The following is an 11,992-nucleotide window of genomic DNA, read 5'->3' on the forward strand; positions in this document are numbered from 1 at the left end:
GACACTATAGACATGGTCCGTGTCACTAGTTAAAATTGCTTATTTCTCTGGATTTAAACGTTCTTCGAAACATTTGGGATAATGTAAGTACACAAGTCAGCAAAATATATAACAGTGTTCTAGTGGATTTTGGATATTAATAAAAAAATCTTACATATTGTGCCTTTAATGTATGTGTCTCAGAATTGCAGCCGCGGAAAGGAAGCACCACAAAGACTGGGAAGAAGATTGGGGTTCCAAAGAAAAATCCAAATCTCCTTCCCCCTCCCCACTTCCCTCACCCCCACCACCTGCACGTAATGCACCTTCACCTAAACCCAAAACCTCCAGTAAGTTGACAATACCAACAAAACCTCTCCAGTGCATGAACTTTGATTGCCCTCAGTAGAACTTCACTATTCTCTAAAGATCAAACAACTGTTATTCTTTCCAAAAAAGGTAACCATAAAACATGTTGCATTGATGTTACTCCTTTCTCCTTTGCATGAACAGATGTGCATTTATGTTGGGAATGCATCATCTCTTTGTGTGATCTTTGTCTTTCTATCTTATCTTTTCCTTTTTTGTTGTGCCGTGTCTATCAATTCCTGTTTCCATCAGCTGCTGAGTCCTATGAAGAAGAGACCGGAGAAGTAAGTGAAGAATTCAGATGGATTTACAGACAAAGATTCTCTTTAACAAACTTTTGAGACACTTCAACTGCATGTAGACTATATTTTGTTTGGCTGGATCTTTTGGTAGCTTTTATATGGATGAATCTGCAGAATACACCATATCATGGTTGAGTCTTTGCATGGGACTTAATGTATCATTCTTGCTGTCTTAGCGTTCGGTTGGTTCTACCGTTACGAAGGAAAGTTGCCTACACTCAAAAAGGTACATTGTGTGTTGCAAGCATGTTGTGCTGGTTTGGTGTGCTATAACTATGGAATATGTTGTTCATCTTGGAGATATGCATGAAGTTATGATTTGCATGGTAGTTGGGTTGACCTTGGTGAAAAGTCCATCAGGTGTTCTCAAATCACTTTGGATATTTAGAAAGGAAAAGAGACCAAAAAGAAGAAGAAGATATCGAAGACTGACACTCTCCCAGCTGAGAAAAAGAACAAGAAAGAGATGGAGTTTGAGCTGAAACTTGCAAAGGAGAAGGAAGAGATACTTGAGCGAGAGAAGCAGATGAAAATCAGCAGACTTCTGCAAGAGGTATCAGACTTCTTCCAGTGAGGTTACAGTAGGGTTTTCTGACTCAGATTGTACTCCTTGTTTAATTGTGTGTAATTGATTCACTCTCCTTTGCACTTGACCTTTATTGGTAAAATGTCCCCATTTGAACAGTTGTACCCTTTCCAATGCCATTTCAATAAGTTCTTATTGGTATATGAAAGAGTTCATGTTTGGGTATGGCTTTACTAATTCCACTAGGTGTCAGAAACTGAGAGGGAAGATCTGGAAGAGTCAGAGAAGGTGCAGCATTGGGTGGAGAGGCTCTGTCAAACCAGACTAGAGCAAATCTCCTCAGTTGAAAATGATTCTCCAGAGGTAAAATCCAATGAAGTATCCTTATGTGTGTTGGTCTTCTAGTCCATAGTTTGTTAATTCAGAGTTCTAAGCATTCAAAATGTACCTCCAGATGTCTCCAACTCGTTCTCCAGTGTCAACTGGTCCCACCAATCGGAGGTTCCCTGGAGGCTTGACCTTGGCCACTACTGACCTTGATGACATCAACTTAGATGATGTGGACCAGAGTCTAAGGCAGCCTTTGAAAAGACCTCCACCTACATCCAACCAAGCTCCCACTCCCTTACCACTCCCTCCACCCTCACCCCGACTTTACCACTCATCCAACCATCGACCTCCATCTCCAAGAACGCAGCTCCCAATGCAACCCAGTCCCAGACCAGCCCCTCACCACCCACCTTCTCCACTAGCCACAAGGGTACCCCCTTCCTCAATAGGTCGTAGCCGGCAACCCCCAGCCACCCCACTATTCTCCTCCAGGGGTCTGTCCTCATCTCAGCCACCTCCCCCGCCACCACCTCCTCCCCCTCCACCACCTCCTCCACCCCTGCACATGGAGGACAAGTACCATGTGGGGCCGTCCAACTATCCCCGCTCCCCAAGCTTATCCGAACAGGGAAGCAGGTTTGGGGACAATGGTTACCGACAGAGAGGGGGCTTCCACTCCACCATTCCCAGTCATCTCTCACGCCCACCCAGCCCGAAGGCTGACCACAGCTTGACGGTTAGCATAGTTAACACATTTGGGAGTGTGAGAGTTAATTATGTATGTCGTATATTGGTGGGAATCTTTAGGCACCTTATAATTCAATCCAATTTGATTCCAAAATTGATTTCATGACACAGGAATATTGCTCTTCACTGAAGTAAACACTGCAATCTACCTGTTTTTTTATCCACCTCTTATGTTGTACATACATGCATGCATTCCTTGAGTGTGGTGTTTTGCAGATGAGATTAACCATTATTAATTTCTTAAAGATATTTGTCAGGAAGCAGATCATCATTTTGGGAGAAAAGCATGCTGTCATTCGCTTTGATGATCTTGCAGTGCTAGTGATTCCTATCATTGTTAGATTGTTGAAAAATGTATCCTTGTGGCCCAGGTGATGAGAAACACATCACATGCTAGCAGGATGTCCACCTCTAATAATCCACTGGTGAGTCCTCAGTTTGTAAAAGATACATGCTACTCTGGGTCTTCCACTACATTTTAGCACAAATCAGACTTACCACGCTTGTGTAACATATGTAATGTTATCTTAATGCAAACTGGCATCTCTTTGCAGAGGAAATATCTTTCAACAGCTCTCCATGCCTATATCAGGAGATTACTCTGAAACCCCACAGGAAGTGCATTTCTAAATGGATATAGTTGGCACATATCTTATACACTCTCAAAAAAAAAAGAGAATAGGGTACCAAACTGTCACTGGGGCGGTACCATTTCATAAGGTACTAATATACCATTTAGGGGTAAATAAGGAACAAAAATGTACCTTTTTACCTGTTGTCCAAGATATAAGGGAGGAATTTTATAAAACCGTAACTCTTTGAACTGTTTTATAGATATGCGTACTTCCTTTATCCATAGGATTTATTTGGGAAGTAATGAAATTTAAAAAGCCATTTCACAAAAAGTCATCATTACTAGAAAGGCACTGTCTGACATTTTGCATGAAAAACGTCGTTTGCTGAACATGAAAGCTGCAATTCAGTATTTGTGCTATATGAAAGGTTCCTAAAGTATTTTGTGCTTTGTGGTTTAGATTGCGTAACTCTTGAAGGTATATCATGCCCTGACCTTAAGTTTGTGTCCCTTACTGCTAACCTCTACATAGCGAATTGCCCCCAGCCCTCCAAACCAGCGGAGACAGATCAACCCTGTCATGTCCAAACCTGTCATGCTACCGAGTCAGACCTCACATAGACCCACACTTCGCTCTGAGACCATGGTAAGATGGCAAGTACCTGTGTGTATACGTGCGATGATTAGGCATATATAAGCTACTGGATCTTTACGACTTTGACTCATTGGTTTAATTGTTGTGCCAATAGCTGTCTGACTCACTCATTATAATGAGTTTCTCAAACTCAAGGAGAACCAAATAGCTGCTGTTGTTACTGATTGCACTGATTAAGAAGGCGGAAAGAGAAAGACAGAAGGGGAGAGAGGTGAAAAGAGAGATTATTTTTCCATCTGCGTACACAATGAGACTTTTAGCATTAAAATGTCTTTAATTGATCAGCCTGACAGACCTAGACCTGCTCTCCCCTTCCTCCTCCAGACAGTCAGGCCTGCTCCATCAGATCACAAAGGAAGCCAATCGCTCTGCCCTGTCCTTGTGCCTACTTAATTAAATTAATGGGTGCTTGAGAATTCTGTGGTTGTTTTTGAAGGGTAACAAGAAGGGCAAGAAATGACCTCACCAACTTCAAGCAGTCAGTGTATTTGTAAAGCTCACAGATACCTAAATTCATAGATAATAGTTAATAGACCTATTTGCCATGCTGAGGCAAACCTTATATGGCATGTAATCAGATGGTGCAAGCATTTAATGTGTGTGTTATTGAGCCATAATTATGTGTGTTTCAGCCCCCAGAGATGCTCAAACGGATGGTCACGTACAACACGTCCTTTAAATCCAGCAAGAAACAAGTAACTGTCATCATTACTTTGTGTTAAACTCCTCCTCTCTTTCAACACTCTGGTCTTTGAGTGAAATCTCAGCTGTCTAAGTGTATACATCTGCATGTGAAGTGTCTACTACATTTCTAACAATATTTCCCTGGAGGATATTGGTAAAATGTATCCTTGAGGTCATTTAAAACTAGTTCCCTTTCGATAGAGTTCACTTGCATTGCGTCAGTTGTTGATGCTTTGGGGAAACTGCATTTCTCTAAAATACTGAAGCCTGTTCAATGAATCATGTTCATGCATCTGCATGAACAACTGGCTTTTCAGCCCGCCAAAACGGGTGAAGAAATTCGCCTATATAAGTTGATGCTGAATGCCATTTCATCAGACTCTTTCTCCTTCAGAGAGAAGATAATCTCCTCGCTGACTCCAAAGAAGAAGAAGAAGAATCCTGCTTGTCGTGGAAGAGCCCCAGCAGTGGTTATGGTGCTGACATCAGTCTCAGCTGAGAACTGCGTTTCTCCCTGTGGCTATTCGGTGAAAGATGAGTTCATGTCAGCCCAGATCCCATGTGCCACACTCTCCCCACAGCAAGAGGATTCCCCGGTACACTTTTCCCATGAGGACCAGCACCTCTCATCATGTGTAAGGGCTGCCCTCGACTAAAGATTTTTCTGAACGACTAATAGTCGTTTATTTTAAGCGATCAGTCGACTAATCACGCATTTATATTAATAAACCATATAATTCATAATGATGAGCCTTTAATAGTCTATAGCCTATCAGCGCTCAAGCACACACATAAAACTTGCCACAGCGCACTGCAAAAGTAATGATTATGAATGCGTCAGGGAAAAAACAGCAAGAAGACTGCCTTAACATCATAATAATTCATTGATAAACTAGTGTTTTCAGCTGCAGTGATGAAGTCGACGACACTGACTCATCTCCACTGCGGACGTGCACGTTTCATACAGATTACATAATCTGAAAATATTTGTTTTCCATTTGAATTGGTTAATTTAAAAGTAGATTGTGCTTTCTATAGATCTATTTTTCATGTCTGTGAGGCAAGCGCAGAGTTTCGGCCGTCAAGGACTATGTGACCTCGCCACTTTCTGTGGATTTTTTGGTAACACTTTCTATGAAGCCCATATTTATAATACATTATAAGGGTATTCTTAAGGCATTATAATGAATGCACAATGCATTATAAAAGCCCTTATAATATGTTATATCATCTTATGAATATTCATAAGAACAGTTTTAATGTTTTATAATATTTACTTATTTGTCGTTACAGCTTTTAAGAGTATGATGATTTATAACACAATGAACACGTTGCATCCACTTTTACAATGGATTATATTTCTCATAGTTATAATGTATTATAAGTCTCATATCTTGCCATCTTTCTTATGCTACTTTACTTAAAGCCATCAAAGACCACTTATAAGTATAGTAATAATAATAATAATAATATTTTCTCAAACAGCCATAAGATCAGATATCAGATCAGATGTATGTGATATCAGTTTGATTATTTTGATGGTACCCTTTAAACAGCTGTTGATAAGTGACTCTGCAACTACATATCAACTAGCGGTCATTAGAGTATTAGTATGTCAGCTACTGTAAATATTTGCTAACACTTTATTTTGATGGTCAACCAACAGATAAACTGACTATAAGTGTCTTTGCAAGTACGTCAACTTATTCTACCATACTAGATTCTACCATTCTTGAGCATACTAATACTCTAATGAGAGTTAGTTGACATGTAGTTGCAAAGTTGCTTATAGTCAATAGACTAAAGGGACCATCAAACTAAAATGTAACCTAACATATAAACACTGCATTTTTTTCAGTTGAAATTATTAACTAGCTCACATCAAAATTAATATTAGCCTCACAGGGAACACTCAAATAACACTCCACACCTAACCACTTACAAGATGTAGTAAGATACTGTGCAGATCTTAAATAAACAATGTCAAGATATATAGTCCATTATAAATGTAAAAATATATTTTATATGGTGTTCATTGTGTGTTATAAATAATCATAATCTTAAAATGTATAACCACAAATGCGTAAGCATTATAATGTATTATAATTATTGTTATGATTATTTATAAGATGATATAACATATTATAAGGTATTTTATAATGCATTATGCATTCATTAAAATGCCTTAAGAATACCCTTATAATGTGTTATAAGTATGGGCTTCATAGAAAGTGTTACCGATTTTTTTCCTGCAACTAAGCGACTAGTAAAATTTTGATCAACTAAGCCTCTTCTTGTCAACTAATGGTTAGTCGACTATTAGGGGGCAGCCCTAATCATGTGCGAGCAGTTTAGTCTTTTTGGGGGGTTCTGAGGAGGATTTCGCCAATGAAACCATGTCATTAGCGGCTTCTGTTGCGGAGGAGTGGTCAGACCCCCCTATCCTGCCCAAGTATGGGCTCTTGGCAGCTTATCCAAGATGGCTCCTTTATTCTGCCCTTATAGCATGGTGCTATTGGATTGCTTTCCCCAAAGCATCAGCAACTGCCGCAATGCAAGTGAACCATTTCGAAAAGGAACCAAGTAGAAACCGAGTAGTGTAGATTTTATTCTGATCTTAGGTAAATGTCATTTATGTGTTAAACATTTATTTTATAAATATCTCTTTAAATACTCAAGGACATCAGATGTATGATTGCAGTATTGTGCTTATTTCGGTTAAGACATGAACTGGTCTCACAGTGTGGATTAACTCAAATATATCTTAATTCAGCATCACACCTATATATTCCCATGCAATCATACTTGTTTGCTGCAATCATACATCTTGTTTGCTGTGAAAGCAGCCTTTGAGTGTATCCCATGTGCACTGCACAAATGGGAGACTCAAACTGAAGGTTATATAATAGTAGAGTGCATATGCACCAAATGGCATCTCAGTGTGCATTTTCACTTTTTATGAGGTGGAGCAAGACCAGAAGTCTGTGTTTTTCCAGTTTGTTGGTTCTGTGGGTGTGAAACCTTGATTGATTATTTGTCTTGATGGAAGGTGGTTTTGAGTGTGTAGTGGATGGCAAAGAGCCTTTACATTGTACATAAACATCAGTGCAGATCCAGAATCAACTGGAAAGCTACCAAAGGATCCAACAAAGCAAACACTTCCTTTCTCAGTATTAATATGTGTACCATGTAGTACAGTACTGTAGTAAATGATGCAATGTGTTGTACTGTTTCTTATATTATGTTACATTTATTTTCTGTTTATTGATTTTTTATATTGTTTAATTTTATATTTAAAATTAAAGTTGGTCAAATCTGACCTGGTTGTTCAATAACTACTTCAAATATGAACACATTAAGTGAAGTAGTGTTCATTTGGATTTTCTTGGAAATCAATGAGCACTAATTTGTTTCTGCTTAAACTGAGTCCTCAGATTGCCATCTCAGAGTTTTGCAGACTATTTGCAGATGGAGTGTAAGCCATTTCTATTTTTCCTATCTGTTTTTCAGGGATTTCAGAAATATGTGGATGGTTTTGATCCATATTCCATGGTACTGTAACCCTTTACATTAACAGTTACTCTCTGTACCCATTGCCATTTTTATATTTTATATCCTCTGTGGAATATTTATTTCACCACATTTGCTCAAACTGTGTGTTTTAACAGTTCACGTCTGAACAAATAGCTGGCAGAGATGTGCGACTTTTGAGAATTAAGAAGGTAATTAAACAGACATGAGCAACATCTGTCATTGGACAATAAGAATTAGAGATTTTTGTTTATTCTATACACATTCTTTAGGAAGGAAAGCTTGATCTGGTCATAGAGGGAGGAATTGACTCCCCTTTGGGAAAGATTGTGGTGTCGTCTATCTATGAGGGAGGTGCGGCAGATAAACATGGTGAGTCAAACAAAAATAACGTATTATAGAGATTTGGGAGTTCTTTTGATTTTAAGGTTCTAGCAAACACCCCAAACACCACAGTAGCTGCACATGAACACCATAAAAACTACTTAGAATCATGCAAAAATCTAGAGCAGCTCTCTATATTCATTAGTTATACTGATTATATTGACAGAACATTTAGTTCTGTTTTAAAATTGCCTGGTTAGTTTGTTCAATTTGTTACTGTTATTTTTCGTCCATGTTATCTCAGGTGGTGTTGTGTCGGGTGATGAGATCATGGCTGTGAATGGAAAGATCCTGACGGATGTGACTTTAGCTGAAGGACAAGCCTCATTGGCTCAGGCCTGGAACAGTGGAGGGGTATGACCGTCATTACAATAAAAAAACCTGTCACTTTAAATCAGATAATCTGTCTATCCTCTGGAGTGAATGGGTGCCAACAGAATGAGAGTCCAAAAAGCTGATAAAAACATCAAAATAATCCACAAGTAATCCACACCACTCTAGTCCATCAATTAACATTTTATGAAGCAAAAATATGTTTATAATTAAAAAAAAGTCCAATATTAAGACATTTTTTACTTTAAACCATTGCTTCCGACTAAAATACTAGTCCTTTAGCCATAATATTGCTTTCTCCAGTGAAAAAGTAATCATGTCTGAAACAGGAGAGAAAAATGCACAGGTCAGTGAAAACAGTGAAAGGTGAAAACAGTCCAAAACAGCTTTTTATCTCTGATCATTTAAAGTTAAAACGCCTTAATGATATTTTGTTTCTTACGAACACGCTTCACAAGACATTAATTGATGGACTGGAGTCATGTGGATTATTGCGTTGTTTGAACTCTCATTATGACGGCGCCCATTCACTGCAGAGGATCCATTGGTGAGCAAGTGATGTAATGCTGAATTTCTCCAAATCTATTCGCATGAAGAAATAAACTCATCTACATCTTGGATGGCCTTTCAGCAAATCCACTACTAATAAGAGTCTTGCTTTCATCTTATATCTTACCATATTAATGCGGTATTCACGTCATGTTGGAATTGTAATCTGTAATATGTCATTTTATCATAGCCCATGTGCTCTTTCCTTGTTCAAGATTTTACAGAAGAATCCACACACCTGTGTGACAGTTTGTGACTAATTTACATTTTGGCGAACTGTATGATTTTTTGCATTTTCATACAATCTGTTTATACCCCAGTGAGTATTTGGTTTAGGGGTTGACCTTCATGTTTAGGTTTATTTTATTTATTTTTTGTATGAATTGTCCAAAAATTCACTGAAATGTAAAATAGTTACATTTTCTCATAAGATTGGGTTGGAAGAATACTGAAAAGTAGTTTGCAGTGACAAAGCTGCACAAGGATCTTATTATTGTTATTAGCGCTGACTTAAAAATGAGTAATTTCAAAATACAATTACATGAATAGCACAATGTAGAATCCCTAAGGTCTTAATTGCACAATTACAGTAATTACCGTAATTTCGACTTGACATAAATGCTGCATTAAAACAATTCTGCAGAATTACATAAATTTCCCTAAACATTTGTTACAGAAATAGTGTGGCTGTAGTTATGCATTCATTTTCAATATTAGCAAGTTAAAACAGAGTGCAAATGAGTGTTGAATCTTTGAATTTCTGTGGTTAATGTCTGGTATTTGTGTTCATATATTTTCTTATTTTTCCTGGAAGAGGTAAATAACAAGAAAGCACACATGGTCTGCTGCTATAATGATTTCTTCAACAAGCATCATCGATATAGATGAAGGCTTGAAGCAGAAATAATGCAGAATGTAGCAAGAACATTGTGCCGTTGTGCCTGTCAAATGTAAAAACATTTGTATGCAAGTGCTTGATATTATTCCATGCATGTGTTCGCAGGATTGGATTGACCTGGTCATCGCGGTCTCTCCACCAAAGGAATATGAAGACGAAGTGTATGTATATTTGCATAATATATGATATGTGACCACACACAATGGCAGCTCCAGTGTCCTCCAAATTCAATTCGCTTCAATGCATTATGTGGTCTGTCTCCATTATTCCCAATGAAAAAATCAATCATTAGTGTACATGGCTCTCAGTGGTGAACCTGTCATTGCTGTTTGTCTTCAGCCCTAACGCAGCATCAGTCAGACCCACTGCAAAGAAAAAGGTTTTCCAAGGCAGTGCCCCTGTGTACAGACAGGGCTACGTCCTTCAGATGAGGACCCCCCATCCCCCAACATGATCGCCACTAACCCAGTGGTAAAAGCCTCCCACAAAAAAAATAAAAAACACATCCATACCATTCTGCAGTTTATCATGTACATGTGACAATCTCTTTGTCAATCTGGAAACCCACCCAAATGTTTTCAATTGGAGATTTCTTGCGCTAATGATTCAATAATGCAATATGCAATACTCTTGTTCACAAAGTTACGCAGTCGTTCTGATTGATGTTGTTCAAAGGGACTGTTACATGTCATGACTCGTGCATTGATTATTGCTGCTTTGAACTACTGCATGTTTCTATAAATGTCTATAGCACTACTGTGCTGTATAGATACTGTCATTGGTTCCCCAGAACCAAACTTTGAAACTAAAACAATTGCAAACGTATTGACAGGTGAATACAGATGCTCATGGAAACAATAGTTGTGTTTGAAAGCACTTATTGCTGTGCCACCAGTAATGCTGTGGTGGTTGCTGCAAATAGTAAAAATGAAAATTCTGTCATCATTTACTCACTCTCATGTTGCTCAAAACCCAAAAGACTTTCGTTCATCTTTGAAACACAAATGAGGATTTTTTTTTTTAAATAACGTCTGAGAGATTTCTGTCCCCCCACTGAAAGTCCATTCCACCAAAACTTTACAGCTTCAAAAGTACATAAGTACATTAAAAAATAATCCATATGAATCAAGCTGTTTAATCCAAGTCTTCTCAAGAGAACGATTAATTTAAAATTTATTTGTGTGTGTTTTGAAGATAAATGAAAGTCTTGGTTTGGACTGACATTAGGGTGAGTAAATTAGGGTGACAGAATTTTCATTTTTGGGTGAACTATCCCTTCAAGCATTTTTTACATTCTGTGAACCAATGGAGTGACATTCTTCTGTCACGTTTATATATTTCTGGCTGGTTTCATACAAAGCAACCTGCTAATTTAAGTCTGTTTCCTTACTATGTGTGCAACCTTGTTTTCTTCACCCCTCGTGTGGATGTGCGAAACCAGCCCTCTCTTAAATATCTGTCAGACTAATCTGATTTTTATATTTGTCACTCTTTTTACAGGACATTCTTTTAAAACCCAACATTGCATCAGTGCAACGGACCACAGGGAGAATCAATAGCCATTCCTTAGTAGTAATTTTGCAAAAAGCAAATAATTTAGTATTTGTGTTGTAAATGAAATGCAGTTATTCACATCATTTATAAATCAGGCATCTGTGTTTTAGAAATACATAATACTCTCTTTAGGCTATATTGTTATCATTTGCAAAACAATAAACATGCATTAATACAAAAGGTGTTATTGCTTTATGTTTGTAAGCCTTCTAATATGGTTTATCATTTAAGTTCTTCATTTCAAGCCATAAAAAAAGAGATATCCTCAGCTGCTGTCCTGATTGGCTCATTTTCACTTGCAGTATCTCCAACATTTGTCAAATGATTAGTGGGCACTTAGTAACTGTCTTGTAGGATTGCTATCAATCAAGGGCAGTAATAAGATGCTTTCAATTCAGTCTCAACCACTTGTTACAAAAATATGCTGAATGCATATGTGCAGGGCCAAACTGAACCAATCTATAGTTTCTCAGTTCTGGTCATTCATGCTGACAGCACTGTGCAGTGACAAACAACCTGCACTCATTCATTTTCAGTGAGTGATTTCTGGCAACACAACCACTTGAGATGCTATTTA

At 38.1% G+C, this 11,992-nt stretch overlaps 1 protein-coding gene across 1 annotated transcript in view; it reads left to right on the forward strand.

Moving 5' to 3' along the window:
* Positions 1 to 11,573, forward strand: part of ush1c (Usher syndrome 1C) — a 21,645-nt gene extending 10,072 nt beyond the window's left edge. Inside the window, exons 14-28 of the mRNA XM_016554923.1 lie at positions 184 to 329; positions 827 to 876; positions 1,039 to 1,203; positions 1,423 to 1,539; positions 1,631 to 2,242; positions 2,625 to 2,678; positions 3,360 to 3,473; positions 4,115 to 4,177; positions 7,677 to 7,718; positions 7,835 to 7,888; positions 7,970 to 8,069; positions 8,326 to 8,435; positions 9,967 to 10,022; positions 10,201 to 10,332; positions 11,362 to 11,573. Coding sequence (XP_016410409.1) covers positions 184 to 329; positions 827 to 876; positions 1,039 to 1,203; positions 1,423 to 1,539; positions 1,631 to 2,242; positions 2,625 to 2,678; positions 3,360 to 3,473; positions 4,115 to 4,177; positions 7,677 to 7,718; positions 7,835 to 7,888; positions 7,970 to 8,069; positions 8,326 to 8,435; positions 9,967 to 10,022; positions 10,201 to 10,315 — 1,798 coding nt within the window. The 3' untranslated portion in view covers positions 10,316 to 10,332; positions 11,362 to 11,573. The remainder of the gene's footprint in view (positions 1 to 183; positions 330 to 826; positions 877 to 1,038; positions 1,204 to 1,422; positions 1,540 to 1,630; positions 2,243 to 2,624; positions 2,679 to 3,359; positions 3,474 to 4,114; positions 4,178 to 7,676; positions 7,719 to 7,834; positions 7,889 to 7,969; positions 8,070 to 8,325; positions 8,436 to 9,966; positions 10,023 to 10,200; positions 10,333 to 11,361) is intronic.
* Positions 11,574 to 11,992: the final 419 nt, after the last annotated feature.

The sequence above is a fragment of the Sinocyclocheilus rhinocerous genome, unplaced genomic scaffold (genome assembly GCF_001515625.1).
Source record: "Sinocyclocheilus rhinocerous isolate Xijiao unplaced genomic scaffold, SAMN03320098_v1.1 scaffold135, whole genome shotgun sequence".
Taxonomy (NCBI): domain Eukaryota; kingdom Metazoa; phylum Chordata; class Actinopteri; order Cypriniformes; family Cyprinidae; genus Sinocyclocheilus; species Sinocyclocheilus rhinocerous.